General features: G+C 45.5%; 1 protein-coding gene across 1 annotated transcript in view; it reads right to left on the bottom strand.

Annotated features, from left to right (window-relative positions):
• SHANK3 (SH3 and multiple ankyrin repeat domains 3) overlaps positions 1-20,695 on the bottom strand; it is a 370,723-nt gene that overhangs the window by 281,352 nt on the left and 68,676 nt on the right. Inside the window, exon 6 of the mRNA XM_037388277.1 lies at positions 13,718-13,826. Within this exon, the coding sequence (XP_037244174.1) occupies positions 13,718-13,826 (109 nt within the window). The remainder of the gene's footprint in view (positions 1-13,717; positions 13,827-20,695) is intronic.

Genomic DNA, 20,695 nt, shown 5'->3' with positions numbered 1-20,695 from the left:
CGTAAGAAGGAGCTGCAGGTTGGACTCTGCCTTTGGGCCGTTCGGCAGCCAAGCTCCACAGTGTGGGTTTGACACCAGTGCTGCCTCTGACGCTCACAGAGCAGCTGTAACGGGAAGAGCTTCACAACAAAGCCAGCACCCACCCATGCATGGTGGCTGCTCGAGTGCACCTCATCCCTGACGGGTGAGATTAAACTCTGTAGCCAAAACCTGCAACAGCAAATTGGGGCCAGCAGACAAGAGCTGTACTTGGGAGCAGCACCAGTGCTTAGGAGCCTGGGGAAGGAGCAGGTGAGATGGTCTGGGTCTAAAAAGCTGCCAGTGGGACAGTTCCTTTAATCAGTGGGTTGTAGGGAAGCAGAGGTGGGAATGGAACAGCTTCTCAGAGGATTTCCTTGTGCAAAGGGCACCCTTGCAACCCAGCAGCCTGGCTGGTGAGAGCAGCACAGGACTGGGGCAGTGCTGGGGCAGGACACTGCTGAGACAGCGCGTAGCTCCCACAGCTGGAGCACGGAGCAACTCCGGGTCCAGAAAGCTCGCAGGAGTTCATTGCTGCTCCACTTGAAGGAGTGTTTTCTCTATGTTTTTGTCTTGTGACTATGTTTTCTCTTCATTCTGCTAAAAAAAGCTTAGGATGAAAAGCATTGCTAATGTTTGAATTGCAAACAAGGTATTCTGGCAATCCTCAGGCTGGTCATGCCTGTGAAATCCATGAATTCAAACAAGGCTGCATTGTGGAATAAAACTTCTAAGTTCCTGTCCCCAGAACTGGACCAAGATCCCCTGTTCCTGCCAACTGCAGCTGGCTCAGCTCTGGATCAGGTGTTATCCACACAAATCCCAGAAGCCAGCAGCAAAGAGACAACTTGAGAGGACAGTCACAGTGTCACACAATGTGGATGCTCCTCTACAGCCTCACAGACAAAAGGACCTGTAGAGGCTCCTCATGCTTGAGGAGTGTCACCATGAGAGCTGGAACTCACATGGCAAGGCAAAGGCAGTGAGGGAAGGCAGTGAAACCCTGGAGAGTGCTCCAACACCAGCAGGAACAACCTTTCCACTCTGATATCAGAATTTTAAAACAAAAACAAACAAAAAAAAATCCGTGTTACTCCAGGACTCAATCTATCATTTAGGAAAAGGGAGGATGTCTGTTCAAGTTGAGATGACAACAGGCTTGATACGAAAGTTTTCATTGCAGGCTACTGGAGAGGAGAGTTACTGTCTACTCAGTGTTCCTATACAGACCTATAGTACACAGTAACAAAAATATCTGCCTATGACAAATACCCTGTGTAAGCAGAACCTCATGGTAGTGTTTTTCAGCTGTAGGTTAAAGCATTACAAGATGACGTTTCATCTTCAGTTTCAGCTGAACGCAAACATACAATTTTTTACTGATCTCCAGTTGTGCATTTGATTCAAAGAGATGCCACCAGTTTGCTTAAAAAACCAAAAAGGATTAAAGCAACTAGGTTAAGAGATTTTAAACTGAGGAGGACAATACTTATACAAACCACAAGGCACTGGAGTTTTATCCTTTGTTTCCTCTCTCTAATCACAATTTGCTGGCTGAACCAGCACTTCCAGCTGTAACTTTCACCTTCTAAAATTGAAAGCAACAGAAAATATATCATTTATGAATGTGAGTTATTCGGTTGTTAATCAAGTAGTTGTGCATGTGTACCTTGAATGCATTATGCCATAGCTAGCAGGCAGTCTGGATACAGCACAGCCAAAGCAGGAGAGGGGCATGCTTCCCGTGCCGTGGGCAGAGGGCTTTTTTCCTAACAGTAAGCAGAAGGCTGAGAAAGCACTGCCATGCACAGCAAATATTTCTCCCCACTTACTTATTGCTGTTGCTGTTTGTCCTCACATCGTACTGGGGACACAGTCTGTATTGCTGCACACAGTCAAGAATACTTCTTTGCAAATACAATGATTTCCGCTCATTCTCCTGCTGTTTCCCAGTTGCCACCCTATGCTAAATATTGAGGATTGTCCTTCTCTTTCCTACATGCTAAACTATCATTCAGGCTTGGGTCTCATTTTAGAATGACAATAACTTCTCAAGAATTTTTTTTACATCCTTAAAATGTACCTACAGGAAAAAACTGTGAAATTTTTCTTCTAATCTATGTCAAAGACAGTTAATCTCTCCTAGAATATCTTCCCAGCAATCCTGCAGCACTGAAACATGAACAACGGCAAACTGGGCTGCAGCGGTTTAAGACGTGGCTCTTCTCTGCCCTCTCACCCCAGCAGAGTGAGGGGAAGGGGAATACCTGCTGCACTTCAGCTGCCTGAGTGCAGCTTAAAACCACTCCCAAAAGCAGCTTAAATGAAGATACCAGGCTTGGCACTGAAGAGGCTGGGATGATGCCGTATCTTCCTGTTGGCTCTGCTGTGAGCACAGCACCGCAAAGCGCACAATATTTCATGGTGCAGCCAGTGTTATTTGAAGTCCATTAACTGGATTTAACTCTGGAGAAGAACATTCCTCCAAGCAGGGAAGTCCAGCTTGCCTTGGAGTGCTCCCCACCACACACTGCCTGCATGCAAGGGATCTGCTCTGTTCAGAAGAATTCAGCCCAGGACAAGCATGCAACACCTGCATAGACAAGGTGTGAGGGGACCCTGGTGAGACTGGGCTGCAAACCCGGCTGTGCTCCAGCAAACACACCTAGCATTGACCTTAGGGATACAAACAGGCTCTGATAATGGCAGAAAAAGGAAGACAGGGTTGTGAGTTATGAATGTGAGTTATTCAGGCTGTTAATCAAGTAGTTGTGCATGTGTACCTTGAATGCATTATGCCATAGCTAGCAGGCAGTCTGGATACAGCACAGCCAAAGCATGAGAGGGGCATGCTTGCAACTCACATCCCTAAAGGGGACAGCATGGATGGTAAGTCCCAGAGCATGGCTGCTGTGTGTCCTGGGAACAAAAAGAACAGCAAAGGCTGGAAAGAGAAACTGAGAGTATGCGCAGGTATTTTCATAGCTCAGATGAACTGGGCAATGTATATCATCCTTCTCATCCACAACACAGATATATCCCTTTCCGAACTGCTAGAATTTAAACCTCAAGCAGGGTTATACAACTTCTCTCCTTTAAAAGAAATAGTTCATGAGCAACAGGAGAGCTCTGTTTTCTGGAAAACCTGCAGATAAGACTATTAATTTCTCTGTGTTGAATAGGATCACAGATAATGACCCACAAATAATTTCTGCCGAGATATTTTTTCCCCAGGTCAAGAGAGGTAGAAGAAAAGGCTACAGAAACTAAGAAAAGGATGAATCATTTTTGCTAGGGATCTATACTGCAAAGTCTTTCAGACAGTAATACTGCATTTGCTGCCACAAAAATCAGCAGAGCAGTTACAAACTGCCTTTGGATGGGGATGAAGGGAACACTTGTGTTGCACAGGAGTGGATGAAGAAGAAAGCTTTAGCTGCTTAAGGGCTGAATTTCCAAAACCTCAAGGGTTTGTGTTCCCCTTCTCTGCTTTTGTATGAGGAAGGAGAATAAAGGGTGTTTGTAATTATCCATGCTGAAGACATGGCCACACAGAAGGGAGCATTTGGTGTCAGAGCGTATTTGCAATATCTCTCATAGACTCATCCCTAGAGACACAGTGGATAAAAGAGCATTGCTAATAGCAATGCTGCTCTGCCTAAAAGGAGAGTAAATTTACTACAGTGATTTTGTAAAGGATGGCTGAGAAGTTAAGAATAGCACTTAGGCACTGCAGCTTTTTCTATCTTTGCTAAATACCAAGCACTGGAAATACCATCATTTATTTATTCCTTCTCTTGAAATCTTAGTTGGACATCTGCCCACAGTCCCACCAATTTACTGATAAACCTGAAAGCTCTGGGTTAAAAATTCAGTACAGAAGTATTCCCAACCAAGGAGAGACTAAGGTTTTCAACTTATCTGGAGGCTTGATTTAGCAGCAAAGTGGCCTCTCCTCTCTCTATGCACATTACCCCTGCAGGTCCTCAAAGGATTAGGCAAGAAAACTCTAAGACCTTTTGGGAAGAGTTTCCCCTCCCTGTGTTTTTATCCTCTTTAGTTTCAGTTTTTACTAGATTTCCCAATCTGAGAGTCCTAGGTGATGGGCCAGGTGGGCATCTCCTGGCAAAGACTGAGGAGCACTGTTTCAGAAGGACTTGGGACGAAGTTGTTCAGAAAATCCCTGAGAAGCTGAAGAAGGCCAAAGATTTTCAGTTCCTGAAGATGGTGCAATGAGGGATGGCTTCTGCATAGAGAATATTTATGGAAGTTTGTGGCATTGTTGTCTTCAGGAAGCAGAGCACCAGAGGAAGATTTATTGCTGGTAACTGCCTCCACCTTGGCTGTTATACTCAAATATCACTACGGGCTGAAGGGACAGAGCGAAGGCACTGTTAGTTCAGTATTTAACACTGGCCACATCATTATCTGACCTGGAATTCAGAGAGGCACACAAAACTCCTTGCCCCAAAACCTTGGGGGCAAACAGCTGCCCTCCCTGTGCTTTGCCAAGCCCTCCCGGCCCTGCAGGGACATGTTATCTGCTCTTCTGCCTCTGCCTGCCAGGCAGCACAGTCTGTGCCTTCACCCCTAAATGTCTCCTGGCATGCTCCTGCGGAATTCAGTGAGAAAAAGGTGGTTCCACAATCAGGGTCATCAAGCAGTGATTCTTACCCGCGTTGCGCAGTGCCCATCCAGCCTCACACTGGCTCTCAGGGCTGTCCTCTGCATGCAGGGAGCTCAGCAGCTTGGTCTGCAACAACTCCCCACTTCCCAGAGGAGGCAAAACCCGCACTCATAGCATTGTTCCTCATCTCGGAGACTAGGTCGCAACACCGCTGGCCACCATGCCATGGGGCTCTGCCATGGGAAGCTTGGCCACAGTTGCGGATCTCTCTGGCCAGCTGGAAGGAACATTGGGTCCCAGGGGGTAATTCCCAGGCACCTGTAGATTCACAGATGGATTTGGATGCAATAACCATATGAAAGGCTTCTGTGCTTCAACAGGAAGGCTTCCCCACAGCCCACAAGTAAGCTTGAACAGCAAACAAAGAAAAAGGCAGTCCCTACAAATCCATCCAGGTTCTGTCCAGAACTGTAGGCACAGAAGCCAGTTCTTGAACTAGCTCAGCCTTGGTACAATCAAAGTCCAAATCAACAATACGATACTCCAAATCATCAATACGATATTAAATATTAAATCAATGCTCTCCTTTCTCTCTACACCCTTTCTGTGCTTCCACAGGGACTGGCAAGGAGATGGTGACCTGCAACAAGACTCCAGTGGCTTCACTCTCAGCAACTCCCTCCATTCCCAGCTTTCTTGCATCTGGCAAGTCCCGATGTCCTTCCCAGTTTGGGCAAGCCAGCGGCCTCCCCTCCTTTGATTAACCTCAGGCACGGTACATGCTCATTTTAGCCGACCTCCTGCGCTGCAGACTGAGACTTGATTAAGCCCCTTGAATATAATACTACAAGACAAAATATTCTTCCATCCATCACCCTTGGGTTAGCCAACATAAATAAAGGCAGAGCTGGAAGGACACAGAACAATTACATTTTTACTTTACCATTCACTAAAATAAAACACTATGCTGCACATATGTATACTTATTTTTTCCCAGGACAAGATGGTACAAGAAAAGGATCACAACTGACAAGTGTCAGTCATGCTGCTTAACATACTCCCATAAAGGGGAGTATGAAGACTTGTAGCAGGAAACAAATAACCTGAGAAAAATAAATTGCTTTCTCTCTGCCCAGTACCTTGAAGTTCAGATAAAAATGCATTGGGCCCTTAACAAGAGCAAAAAAACATTGATAGGAAACAGGGAGAGACCCCTAGTTAAAGGAGTCAGACACCAGAGAGGTAGTACTTGTACAGCACGTACTGCTGTTGGGTTTTTAATGCTGGATGTACCTCTGTTGACTTCTTGTAAGGATCAGCATTACAAAATAGGCGTCACTGAAAATATTAAGACCCTTATCAGGAGATAGAGAGGCAAGTGTCCTTGCTAATCTTGCTCTTCTTCAACAGTTTGCAAACAGCATTCTAACCTAAGGCTCCATCTATATATGCTGCCATGGTACAGATGTTTACTTTAAAAAAAAGAAAAGAAAAAAGCTAAACTGAAGAAAAACAGCCCAAAGGTATTTATTTTGATGAAAGAGCTATTTGTTAAGCCTATTCCAAGCCAATTTTAAGATATTCATATTAAAATAACTGTCTACACAGCTTTGTGCAGCCTTCAAAATTCATACCGTAAATTACATCAGTGCAATTTTACATGGGAACACTATGAAGGCTTGTTAAAATATCTTCTTCCAACTGCAATTGTGTTGGTTGAAGTGGCTGCCTCCCTCAGCCTTCCTCCACTGTTTGTCACTACCCCGCACTTGCAGGGCCCCCATCCCAGCATGCTCGCTCAGCCCTTTACAGGAGTCTCACCTAACATTTTTCAGTAAAAATGAGCTACTTTTTTTCCCCAAAACTTGGGATAATTGCATAATTAGGTACTTGAGATAACTAATTTATCTTCTTACAGAGGAACAGAAGAGAGGCATGTTGCAGCCAGAAGTCCAGGATAAACTCCAGAAACTTTTCCTTGACAGGAATTGTCATGTGCCTTCATTGCTTGAGCTCCACCTCATCAGAAAGGCAGTACAACCACACACACCACCTCCGAATTCCCTGTCTCGGCTATACATCTGAAGAAGTCCTACAGGTGATGAAACTATAAACAGAGCTAGAGATGACCACATCACAGTAGGGCCTCTATCTTTTGGAGAGTCTATCTAGTGGAGTCCTTGTTTAAGGAGTCTGAGGTCCTACCACTATCAGCAAGGCCACTTAACGTCATTTCCTTCCAAGCTCTGCAGAAGTGGCAAACAACAACGACAGTGACACCCACCAAGCTGCAGACCCATGAAGAGACCTCTGAGAACAGAGTTGCTCACATTTCACTCAGGAATGGGCAATGCACTGACAGCACAGCAGTATCACAGCCCTGCGCACGTGCAGCACCAAACTGTACCAATGTGACTGACTGCTGATACTGGCAGAAGACCACACAGTCCCTACTGCTGCTCTCATATTCTGCCACATAGGGTCCCTTCCTCCTCTTCATCTTCCTTCCAGTAATTCCGGGAATTCTAGCTTAGTAAACAAGTCCATAAGAAATAGGACTGCCAAAGAGCAGTTTTATATGGTTTCTTCTTTTCAGGCATGGATCTATTCCAGCTGCATGAAGGTAAGAGCTATGCCAAGCTGGAGGCACTATGCTTTCCTTTCTACAGAGAGAAAGAAGCAGTCCTGCATAGGAAGTGTGATCTGGTGATAAATGAAAGATATGGATTGGAAGTGCACATTGCACCACTGTGCAACATCTGAAATATGAACACTTACGGGAGGATAGCTGGACAGCTAGACTCGGGAGCCAGCCCTCGAGGCAGCCCAAGGAGAAGGATCTGCAGGGAGGGAACAGGGGAGACAGAGAAAGCAGGAGAACAGAGCATCAAGATGGGCAACAGAACAGGAGTACCAACCATGATCAGCACCCCTGCAAGGAACTTGGCTGGGAGGAGTAAGCAGTTACTACACAAACACTCATGTACTTGTTTTGCTTTGTTTGGGACATCAAAGAGGGATGGAGAAGGGAGTTCGAGATGGTTTTCTCTCCTAGTCTAACTCTGTGTTCATTACTATTGTGGCCAGAAGTGAAACAGTTAAAAAAAACGACAAATGTATTTTATTTTCTATGATTTCTGATTGCTTTCAGCAAGACCATCATCTCATATTTTATACAAAGATACATGACAGGCTCAGGTCCTGAAAAGCATCACCAAGAAAGACTATCCAAGCTGCAAGAGAAAACCAGCAGACTGTCTTCCTCAAGCTGAACCCAAAGGGATGGGTTCAGCCTGCACGTGTAAGTGTGGGCAGGTAAGCTCCCACCACAGTTAATGGAGATGTGGTGGACAACTCAGCGGCACTCAGCTGCAGCAGCCCATGGGTAGGACTCAGCCACCTCAGCGAGGACCCCATCCAGCACGGCAGGTGCCGATCCCACCCAAGCTGCCAGCCAGAGCAGGAGGCAGCCCTGCACCAAGCCTGCCAGGTCCATGTTGATGTCTCAGATCCCTGGTGTGAGGTGCCCAGCCCAGGCGACCAACTGCAGCCTCAGGGCCAGCCACTGAAATGCATCTGGGTGCCCCTCACCGTGAACTGGAAACCTGGCCAAGTGAACAGGAACCATGCTGCAGCACTCGTATTTACATGTCTGAGCACAGAAGCTGAGGAGAGTCCGTTCTGGAGGCTTCTCAGGAAACCACACTTCACCAAGAGGTGAGATAATGATCTTGGCTGAGAAATAGGTAGAGCAATTAGAAAGATGTTAAACTAAGAACACAAGCAAAATGATTCCAAAGAGGGAAACGCAGCACAAATGCACCATGTCAGAAGTAATTAAACCCATTTGACAAAGACTGTGAGGAAGATTTTTTTTTTCTTCCTCTTTACTGATTGCAAAATCCTAGGAGGCCGGATAACAAGAAAAAGGATGTGGACTTCTTTTGCTGGTAATAAGAATTATGATATAATTGTCAGTACTGAAATCTACAGGCAGCTATGCCATTTTATAACATTACATATGCCTGCTTGTTGTGAGAATAAGGAAGTACTGAGTGGGCAAGGAGGACCAGAGAAAGAGTCTACATTAAAATCCCATCATCTATCATATGGCCACTAATTATTCAGAACAGGACTTTGAATGCATACAGATTAACAACTGCAGGAATAAGTTAAAAGGTCCTTCATTAAGATTTTGTTGCAGACCACGAACTCAAAAAAAAAAAAAAAAAGCATTAACTTCCTAAGTGTTTATCTCTAAGTTGCATAAATTTACATTTGCGCTATCAGGGCAAATTCAAATTGAAGGGAAATGTTGAGTGTCCCATCCAACAATCAATAAGTGTCATTTCATTTTCTAAAAAGGAGAAAACTGATCACTTGAATATAGGCACTGTCGTACTCCAACATAGGGGAATGCTACTTTGGATCTCAATGTGATAAATAAAAACGTGCTAAATATTTGACTGCTATCAAGTCAACTAGAGATGACATGGAAACAAGAAAGTCTCAACTAGCCAGGTGAATATTTGATGCTTCCTAAGGAATTCAACCAAGGAAAATTAGATTAAGTAATCAATCATGGCAAACACAGGAGGTTTCAAATTAAAGAGTAAAAGGCGACTGGGAAATCTTGAAGAACAATTTCTGTGTGACCCAGAACTAAAAATCCATAAATTGAAGAGAACCCCTTCCACGTGTCCCTCCCAAGTCAGCAGTGAAGTGATGGTGGCAGTTACAGAGACAACTCTAACAACAGGACATGATGAGATAGATAGTAGTTGATATGAACTGAAAATTAGAAAATTAAGAATAATAACAAGAACAAATGGCATGGGAGTAAAGAAATCCACATTTGGTCTGGCAAAGGACTGTCAGAGAGGGGTTTGGCTGCTGTTGTTTAAATTTGATAATACCACAATGACTTCCCAGCCCCTGTGCAAGCCAGTCAGTCACTAGGCAGGTAATGTATGATTGCTAATAAATACAGGCAGCAAACTGACCAATCATTTATTTTCACTTTGCTGCTGTGGAAATACATTATCTTCCTTTCCATTACCAAATATGGATTTTTGGCATTAGCTACCCAGGACTGAATAAACAGTTTACATCTAATGAATGTTGTATATTGTCCTCTTTATCTTCTCCTTGAAGATCTTCGTGGTCCAAAAAAAGTTAAACTTTAACACATTTTGAAATATAGGGACATTCAAAAAGACCAGAAGAAAAGCAGTGTCAGGCCAGTGTTCAAAAAGCAGCAAGTAAAATGATCCATGAAACTACAAGTCAGAAAAATAACACTGATCCTGGGAAAAGCTGGGGAAATTGATTTGGAATTTAACTGACACATCATTAAAGAATACCTGTATTATTAATATTGCCCAATCAAGCTTCACAGTAAATTGGTCTTCCTACTCAAACGTAATTCCTTTCCTCGGTAAATTAGAAGTCTGATTGATGCAGATAGCTGTATTGATGTAAGACTCATGCTTGACTGAGTCCTACATGACATTAAAAATGAGTGGTATAAAATGTCAGTCAGGCGTGCTCCAAATGAACAAAAATCCAACTGAAGAGCAGCATTGGAGCAGTCACTGGGGAACGTGACTGACCACGTGGGCGCTGAAGAGGCTTTTTGGCGTGTTGCACTTGATTCTTACTCTAGATCCTCATCAATTATCCTGAAGTAAATACAAATCTCTAATCAGATTTGTAGATGCCACAAGGCTTGGAAGAGTGCTGGGAGCAATCAGAGCCAGGCAATCCCAGAACCAGGAACAACAGGCATGGAAACTCCACGAGACACCATTTGAAATGCTACACACTGGGAAGGAGATGTGCTGCCCTGGGCAGCTGCAGCAGCTGCACCCTGCGGTCATGGCTTTGCAAGATGCTCCTGCCTGGGGGCCCAAGCTGGACGTCCTCAGCCGCGCTGCTGTGGTCAGTGGCCCAGCAGCAAGCAGCAACTTCCCACCATGCTCTTCCACCATCTAGCCCAGGCTGCATGGGATGTCAACAGGAAGGAAAACAACCTCCCCAAAACAAATTTCTCAAGCAAGGAGCTACTTAGTGGTTTCACTTCATTCAGCCAACATGGGCCAAATAATCCCAGGGTAGGACACAACGCAGGAGGAGGACAGGAAGGGAAACCCCCCTGGCCCCTCCATCCAGCAGGACATAATATGGGGCCCCATCCCAGAGATGTGTCGTCACCCCCATCCACCCAAACGCAGCCCTGGGATGCTGGAGAACAGGGACCTGCATGAAGAGCTGTGCCTGCTCATGATAAGTGGCACAGGCAGGCAGCAGGCTGTCTAGTACCTGCATTCCTAAAAACCTCTTCAAAATGTAGTAGTGACATATAAGTCACAAAAATGACAGGAAAACTGGAGAAAACCTTCAAATGAAAGACCGGAGGAGTTTGGCCTCTCCCTAATTAAGGAAAGGAAGATTGAATGTTGACTTGATTACCGTGTATAAATACCTTCATGTGAAGACATACCAGATACTAAAGTGCTCTTTAATCTAGAAGATAAAGTATAACGACAGCTGGAAGCTGAAGCACACAAATTTAAATGAGATACGAATTTTAAACAGTGATGGTGATTAACCAAATAACGAAGGAAAGACAAGGAACTTCTGTTTCCTGAATCAAGATTGATGACTTTCTGGAAAACATGTTTAAGCTTTGCTTAGTGAACACACACACACAGAGGGGGTGAAGAGCATCCTGCGAGATACAGGAGGTCGGGTCAGATGGCACAATAGCTCCATCTGGTCTTAAATTCCAGGAACCCATGAATACTGAACAGCAGCTTTATGTCCTTCTTTCATCTTCAAAAAATTGCAAAGCAGGCAGCAATGAACTGGTTTTGCACAAGAATTGGGACTCCAGAAGTGAAGTGTCCAAGGCTGCCTCTGCTCCAACAGTCTATTTTTGCATCTCACAGTATCCACTCTGGTTTTGCCCTTGGTTCTGAACTGGATCCAAATGACTATTTGGGTCGGGTGGTTTTCCTTCCTCCCACTCTATACTTAACACAGTCTTTTCAGTACTCATAAGCCTGCTCCTGTAAGCCTCTACCCTTCTGTGAAATAACACCTGGGTTCAAACCATACCAGATCCAAAACTCTCACGGCATCTTTTCAAGCAGTACACTGCACTCTGTGATATAATATACTCTGGAAAGCTGAATCAACTTTAGAAGAGGACTTTGGAAGGAAAGATCCCTTAAAATGCTTGTAAGGTCTTGGGACAAAGACGAAAAGCACATGAAGCTGAGCTGTTTGGACATGCTCCAGGACAGACAGCGATTGTGCCTGCATGCTATCAGCTGTCTTTCCTATGAGCAGTTGTTATCAGGACACCCTGGCAGGTTCAGACAGAGTAGCTACACCAGCAAATTAAACTGTATAAATGCTCCTGGGTGCTGTTCAAATGGTTCTTGCCAGAGTTTGGCTGCACCAGCTTTCACCTTCCCAGTTCAGGCCTGGCAGAGGCCATTCCCAAGGGCAGTTGGGATGCAGCTGCGTTATCTGAGAGGGTAAGAGAGGTTAATGGTGTGAACGACACCGCTGACCTCGGTGCTGAAAAATGGTCCGGACACACTAAATTTCTGAGTACAGAAGTAGCCAGTGTTTCAGAAACAACCTGAAAAACCATCCAGCTGAACCAGAAACACAGAAAATTAATCATCAGCTTGGAGTCTGCTCATGGGTTGGAAATGTGCCCGTGATTCACACACAGAAATCCAACTCTGTAATAAATACTAATAACCTGCATTACTTTGAAACAGGAACAACAAAAGCAGTAACTCCTCTCTCAGAACAAGACTATGAGGCTTCACAGCAGGGGAAATGGGGAGAGGTCCTCCCTCACTGCCCCATCCGTAAGGAAAACATGCTGGAGGCTGATCCTCGCTTCAGCCAGGACCCTGCAGACAACCCCTGGCAGCCAGCACTCCAGCAACCAGACTTCTCTGGGGTAAATTTTGCATACATAGATGGAAGAAAAAATGGAAAGAAGAAAAAAACAATTGAGGCAAACAGAGTCCAAGATTTTATTTTCTTGACCCCCAAAATAATTCTTAAACCTTCTGACTACTTCATGAAGAGATCCTTGGACAGCAATTCATCTTTGCCCACCTTGTCAGTCCCAGAGACAGTCTCATTACTTCCCAGAATATTACTGAAAGATGCACAGCCTCACAGCTCTTTCATTTTATACTGTATTCCCAGGCTCTGTATCTTTCACACACACACACACACCCCCCATCTTCATCCAAGAGCTTTCTGTAACTTCATGCTCCCAAGATCCAAGCATCATAAGAAGACACATCCTGGTTTCAGCTGGGATGGAGTTAATTATCTTCTTAGGAGCTAATATGGTGCTGTGTTTTGGCTTTGATGTGAGACTGTTCAGTTCCTCAGGCCTGGCTAGCAAAAAGGCTGGAGGGGCACAAGGAACTGGGAGGGGACACAGCCAGGTCAGCTGCCCCGAACACAAACAAAGAGGTATCCCATACCATGGGACCTCATGCCTGGTATATAGACCTGGGGGGCTGGCTGGGGAGGGCTGGTTGTTGCTCAGGGACTGGCTGTGCATCGGTGGGCAGGTGGTGAGCAGTTGCATTGTGCACCACGTGTTCCATTCTTCTTTTCCCTCTGGATGTTATTATTTCCCTTCCCTTTTTCATTACAACTGTTATTGTCATCGTTGTTATTATTGTTCTTTCATTTTTATTCTACTTCAATTATTAAATTGCTCTTCTCTCAACCCTCAAGTTTTACATTCCTTTCCAACTCTCCTCCCCACCCCTCGGGGTGAGGGGGGAGTGAGCGAGTGGCTGCCTGGTACTTAATTACCAGCCGGGATTAAACCATGACAAAACACTACTGAGAAATCAAATTTACATCTCTCTGTTCCAAACCTTACATTTCAGACAATACATCATTTACTACACCTCCTCAAAAACAACCACTCCCCCAAATTCCCACTGTCTCCCCTAGACATTTTCTCCCCCAGTCCTGCTCTGTCATGACTCCTCTCCTCTGTGGAAAAGCCAGTCTTACCTCCAGTATCCGGATCATGAAAGTTGGGGTCCAGTCCCTTCTCCAGCAGTCTGCAGACCTTCTCCGCATTTAGCATCTGCACGTACTCCATGAACTTCTTCAGATTTGCCTGCAGCCATGACACCCCAGGAAAATACACAGTGTTAACACCCCAATATGAAGAAAGAAGCTACCAGAGGAATATCCCCATTCAAGGGACCCAGGGCAACTATTAAGAATAATGGGGCAGCACACACCAGAAGCTAGGGCACATGAGGGTCTGCTGCAAATCTACATGGAAGACAGACCTTACGTCCGTCTCCTCTGACTCAGACTGGGACTGCTGGATGACCCCATGGAAACCATCAGGGGCTGCCAGCCACCACCTTCTGACCTTGCTGCAAGTCCCCTGCTAAGGCACTTTCTGTTTGTACACACTGCGAGGGCAGGCACACACATTGCACGTGCTTGTGACACAGGCACATCAACAGACACATCACTTCATGCATTCGTCAACAATGCAGCATGGTGCTGGCTATGGAAGGTGCTGTGCCAGCGGAGCAGCAGCCCAGTGACGGTGAATTGTACTGCCCGGGGTTTCATCTGCATCTCACTGCAACGTCGTGTACATTCTGTTGTGTCACAAACTCATTTTAAGGGAGTATAGCACATCCGCCTGCTGAACTTAAAACCCTTTGGAGGAAAGATCCAGCTACTCAGACACCAACCATTATTGTATGGTGCAGTGGGTATGGCTGTCGCACTGTCTGCTGTGAAACTATGCTTTATTCTTGACGCAATGTTCTGTCTTTGGCCAAAAACTAAATCTTGTGTTTGAGGGGACTGAGTGCCCAAAAGACTCTCCTTTAAGTCCGCCTGGTTGGTTTGGGGTTGTTGCTTTCCTCCCTTTTTTCTCTTTTGGATAGCTAAACTTGATGAATACGTAATTTTATTAAATCTGTAGACTCTAGAAATTGCCACTCTGCCAGGCAGGCAGGCAGACACTTGGATGGACTACAGTGTGAAAACACCCATCTCGCACACATTTCCAGTCCAGATTTTCAGACCTTTGATTGCAGGTTGGCTGGGGTTTTTTGAGTTTATTTTAATCAAACCTTGCAGTAGCCAGCTTTAGGAGAGGCACTCTAGAAAGTGCCTGACATAGCACAAATACTGTGCAATTAGCTGAGAGAAGTCTTTGGGAAAAGCTCTAACCAACTGGTCAAGCTACAGACAACGGTCAGGGAGCTGCTCTTGCTCTTGTGAACCGCTGCACAGCTGGCTGAAGGTGTCCGAGCCAAGCAGATCTTTCAACTTGATATAGAAAAATTATATCTTTTATGAAGCAAAATGAACTCGAAAGTGCCTCACTTGAAATTTCATTTTGAAGACTTCCAGTTGGAAAACAGAAAAAAAAATAATCTGAAAATAATCTGAAAAACAGGATGCAGAAACATGCCTAATTCTTTTCAAAGGCTTCCTAAACAAAATTTTGTCACATATTATTTTGCATAACATTTTCATTTTATCAAAATTTAATTTTCTAGGGGGAAAAATTGTTAGTTTTAGAACCATTTCTACAGAAGAGCCTGCAAATCCTGATACTTGGGACCCACAAGTTCATCTGTGCTATTTCTCTGATATGCTGAGGAGACCATGGTAAGAAGTCAGACAGAAAATATCACCAAGATGAAACTTAACTTTCCAAGGATGAGACAAATTAATGCTGGGCTGTGAACCTGATTTAAACCAAATTCAGTCTCTGTGTGGTTAGTCTGCAGAACCAAGCCTAAAACAGTTGTTTCTAAAGTCAGCACCATGGAGCCATGCCATAAACAAGCCAGGTCACACATTTAAAATTACATAGCCATTTTAGCACACTACCCCCTGCATCATTACTCCATCTCAGCAGAGCTAATTAGCTCAGGCAAAACCCTATGGTAACGCAGCTCCACTGCACCCGTGCCAGTACTTGACCTGCTTGTCCTGGCTGTCTGCAGTGATATGCAGACACATGCAGAGATGCCAATGCCACAGGAATGCACAAGATAATGCTCAAAGCCACAGACACGCAATTCAGCTATAAAGTTCATTCCCCTTAGTGCCCCAGGGACAACAGTGCTGTAAGGCAAGAGCCAAGAAGAGCAGGGATTCACCAGGGACAGTGGCTGCCCCAGCTGATCCCTCGGTGCGGAGCACACTCCTGCTCCCCATCCCAACCACGCTGCCCATCGGCCGGGTGCTCCCTTGCATTCCTCTAGACGGCACCAGCCCAGGCAGGGCTGCTGGAACAGACACAACGAAACAGTGGGACAATGTACATGAAGGAGAAACCACTCAAGAGGGTAGGTAAACAAAGGCTGGGTCACCCCTGCTGGGAGATGCTGGAAATGTCTACGTGCAGTACAAGCAATTCCCACAGCACCAATGCTCTTATCACCAGCGCAGCAAGAGGGCGACTGGCATCAACTGCAGCAGGGCATAAGCACTGCCTTTTCAGGTGGTAATATATTCCCCCGACCCTTGCCGCTCAGTGTTACCTCCCCCCCTCAGCTCCCCTCTCGCCTCACAAGTAACTGAAAGCAAAATCCACCTCCTGCTTCAGTATCCCTTCAGCTACTGCAGAAGTACAGAAACACTGAAGGAAATCACAGCTGCCTGCCAGCAATAGCACAGACGGGACTTGACAACTCCAGCAACGCCTCCAGGATGCCATCCCAAAATGCCTCTTCCCAACCATCACCCAATTGCGCAGATTTAACCCTGTTCCTTCCACTCCCATTTGTCTGCACACCTCTTCTCCTCCCAGCAGCTGTTCCAGCAGCCAATGCTAACCTAACCCAAGAGATGATGCTCCATGCATGGCCCCACTAAACCCCTGTGGCCAAGACTGACACTGCCAGTCCTGCCAAGAACCATGCCAATGGCCACGGGACATGCAAAGGCATGAGCAGAGGAAGGGACCCCACCAGGACATGGCTCGTCCCCTTGATGCTGGCAGCCTCTGCCCATGCAAGTTTCTGCACCAGCAGCCTTCCTGGGGCCTCCAGGGACACAGAGGCACTTATGTGTGCTCCCTGCCAAGGCGAACACCGTGCCCCTGTGTATGCGATAGTGGCTCACAGCAATTTCACTTTTACGCTGCTACCAGACATATACCAGGCACCAAGGTGAAGTTCTGCTCCTGAGGTTCTGCCAGCAACTCTCATTTACAGCCCCAGAAAGGCATCCTACTCAGCCAGTGCCCAGCAGCGGTGTGCTTGTTTATATTTCTAGTTTTCTAGGTGCTCAGGAATTGACAACATTTTTTGACAGCAGGAAGTTGATGCACTATGTCAACTTTTAATGGCATTTTTTTACATTTAGGAAGGAAACTGAAGAGAAAGTGCATGAGCAAAAGAAGGATGCAGAGAGGCATCCTTGATTCTGGGATCTGCACTCTTCTGCTGTAGATGCTTGTCTATGGTCCTGTGCACCACTTAGTCATTGGAATTTCCCTTTTGGGGGGAAATCAATTACTGCCTTGAATTTCCAGATGAAGGACAAAGAATGTTCATCTATCCAAGGTCTTGGACCAAATCCACAGCAATGCTTCAAAAAGAATTTATAAAGTCCAGAGACTTAACCAGTTAATTTTTACATCGAAAAATATTCTCTTTCCATCAGTTTGTAGCTGTCTGTCTGCTCTGCAGTGTGTTGCAGATGTGCAGCTCGATGCCCACATTAAGAGGCTGCTGCAATTCACAAACTTAACACTATGGGGAGAGGGTAGGACACCGGTACAGTGATTTCTGATCCTCCCTGGCCCAGTTCTCTTCCTCCAGTTTGGTCCTAAACCTCAGGGAACAATGAAAATGCCAAAGAAAACTGAGATAATGAAAAAGGCCATTCACCAGAGGCATAATGTTACAGTGTTACAAGAATCCCATGCCCAGGATTTAGGTGACAGCCTTGCTCCACTTAAAAACAAATCTGAATTAAGGCATAACAAGGAAAGAGACCAAAAAAAGGGAAAAATAAAAAGAAGATTGCAACCTAGATGGTGTCTCTGATCAGGCTTACAGCCCAGCCTTACTAAGGGTTGTGTTTGTGCAGCAGAGGCAGTGAGCTGTGGTGGGAGACATGGCCAAGCAGCCAGGAGCGGGGTCACCATACACCTTACACTGCCTAAAGATGGTGGGTTTGGAACTGTGCATTTGGGTAACACGGCAGCAACTGGAGCGACCACAGCAACTTGACTGCAGGCACTGGGAGCAGCAACATGTACAAGCAGAGCGGCCCAAAGCCTGCCATTATCAGACAGTTCTTGGTTTCTTATTCTTTATCAACAGAGAAGTATATAATTAACTCAATTAAGCTGTTTTCCAGAATAAAGTTAGAGAAAAATAGATTGTTTCATTCAAGTTCAATACTGCTATGAACCAGAGAGAGAAAGACCGATGTTTCTATGCACAAATTCTGGGGAGGCAGTCTGCCTGGGGAGGGCAGTTTCCCAGATAGCCCTACAGTGCTACAGCAATAGCCAGATTTGGGAAATGGTAAAAGAAAAGGAAACCGCTAAATGAGACACCCTTGTCACTATATGCTTGAAACCATTGCATCAAGGTCCAGGGACTCTCTTCCTTGGAGGCCTTTCGCGCATCTTGCCTTTGCAGCCTAATAACCAGAGAACTGAAACCCCCTGTCAAGCCTCCCGCTTGCTCCCAGCACCTCCTGGGCATCCTTCAGGGTCCCTGGAGAGAAGCTGTGGCAGATCTGGGGAGCCTCTGTGGAGGACCCCCAGCCCTGCCAAGGTGCCTGCTGACAGGTGGGGTGCGCAGGCCCCCTCAGCATCCCATAAACATTTCCCCACAGACCCCAGCTGCTGTTTCAGCTGGTGTGGCCAAAGCGGCCCATTCCCAGCAAGCCAGTGCTGCCAGACTTGAGGCACCCAATGTCCAAACCATCATCAACGCATGACACAGGTCCAATCAAAAAGCTTAACCCAAACCAGACCACAGCCATGCAGTGTAGCCAAAGCCACATGGCAATCCCCACCTGTGGCATGGCCACCTCTGCCAGCCCCCTCCTCGCAGGGAGGGCACAGGGGCTCTCAGGGAGCTACTCCCTACCCAGGTGTGACCGTAGCCATCAAAACCACCCTGGGCGCTGCAGCATGCAGAGCAGTGCCAAAGCAACAATTTAATCCTAGCTTTAATGTTTTCCCTTAAGGAAGACTCAGCTACACTAAAAGTATCTCCCATCTTAAAAATGCACCTGTTTAACCTGAGTTTGCAGCACGACAGCTGATGAGGACATCTGTATTTACAAGCATTTATGAAAACGTATTGGTTAAATGGCCCTTCTGCCAATAGTCATGAATTCAAGTGTGCTTTTTTCATTCAGAATCAGAAGCAAAACACGCTTAGCTTTTGAAATCAACTCAAACACTATAAATATGTCACAGCCACATCCCTTGCTGGGCACATTATATCCACTTTTCACAATGAAGCAAATGCTGGTATTTACGTTCTTCCATGTCGGTTTTTCAGCTTATGCTGCATAGAAAAGCTTTCCTATCTGATTGTTTTCCATTTCAATTTAGCTAGAAACACAGAATATTTTCCTTATTATTTGGACTGATTCACTCAAAGCTGAAAGGAGATTTGAGAACTGAGAAAAGTAAGGAAGCTTGTTTTCCTCCCCCAATCTATGAATAAAACCCTGGTGGGAAAGGAATGAGATCTCATTATTCTAAGAACTTGAGGGATTTGGGGCCAGGTTTTCAAATGTATTAAGGTGACTAGACATGAAGAAAGAGAGCAAATGTCAGACTCCCACTGAAATCAAGGGGAGCTAAGCAGATGCCTAAACCGCTTAGGCAATTTTGAAATCTCACTAGATTCTTGCTTATTTTCTGGCACTTAAATACCTTTGAGAATTTGTGATGAGAGCCACTCACACAAACCAAATCTTCCTTTGTTTAAAAGATCAGTCAGCTTTAAATACAAAAGATATGTACTGATAAATTTACTTTCCATCTTCAGTGTCCAGTACATTCAAGCAACATTTATTTAAGTGATAAAGACGCAATTTAAATTGTTGTTTTGCTTTTTTTGAGTTTCAGCTTTTATTTTGTTTGAGTTTCAGCTTTCATCCAAATGCAGTTTGATAGAAATCAAAAGAATAAAAGAATAATCAGAAGCCAGTAAAGCATTTTGTTTCCTACATACAAAAATTAAAACCTAAATGCATTTATATAAAGGTATCTAACCGCTTAAACAAACACTCATAATGGATCTTCCCATGAGCGAAAGCACTGTATGTAGTCTGAAGATTATGTTGATTTGCAAATCGATATGTTTGAGTGGCTACAGTAACCAGAGCGAAGCAAGTTTTCTCCAGGGAGGAAAAAACCCCAAGCCTCAACAAAACCTCATGCAAATAGAATTAAAGCTCAGAGTAAGTTTCCACCTTGCTTTTTTAGGGGGTGTTTTAAGTCTCTCATTACCCAGGTGCCTTCGCACAAGCAGTGGCTGGTGGCACAGCCTGGGCAGGGGCTGGACCAGGGATCTCCCGTCTCCTACCTGGAAACCCTTTGGGAAGCAATTCCTGTCTTTGGGATCTTCTTCCTTGTGGGTGAGGCTGCACTGCTCCCGAGAAGGAGGAGGATCCTCCTGAGAGACAGGAACCAAAGCACGGGTCTGCCCTTACCCTCTGGGCTACTGCCCAAACTGCGGCTCCAGTGCTTCAGCTCCATTCACGTAGTGTTACCCAAAACACCTGCCTCAGCAGATGACTCCTGAGCCAGTTTGAGGCACTTCTGCTCATTTACAAGAGCGAGAAGGAGGTTCACACCGAGAGAGAGCGCCTGGGGATGGGGTGCAGCTCCAGCCACCCAGCTGGCAGCCGCCATGCCGCAGTCCATTATCCTCCGCTAGCACCAAACCGCAAGAAAAACCAACACACTCCAGAAAAGAAAAGCTCATTGAGAGGAAGCTGGTGCGAGGGAACAAGCTT

Source organism: Falco rusticolus, chromosome 5 (assembly GCF_015220075.1).
Source record: "Falco rusticolus isolate bFalRus1 chromosome 5, bFalRus1.pri, whole genome shotgun sequence".
NCBI lineage: Eukaryota > Metazoa > Chordata > Aves > Falconiformes > Falconidae > Falco > Falco rusticolus.
The sequence above is the reverse complement of the archived record's forward strand: the minus strand, read 5'-3'. Positions and strand labels throughout refer to the sequence as shown.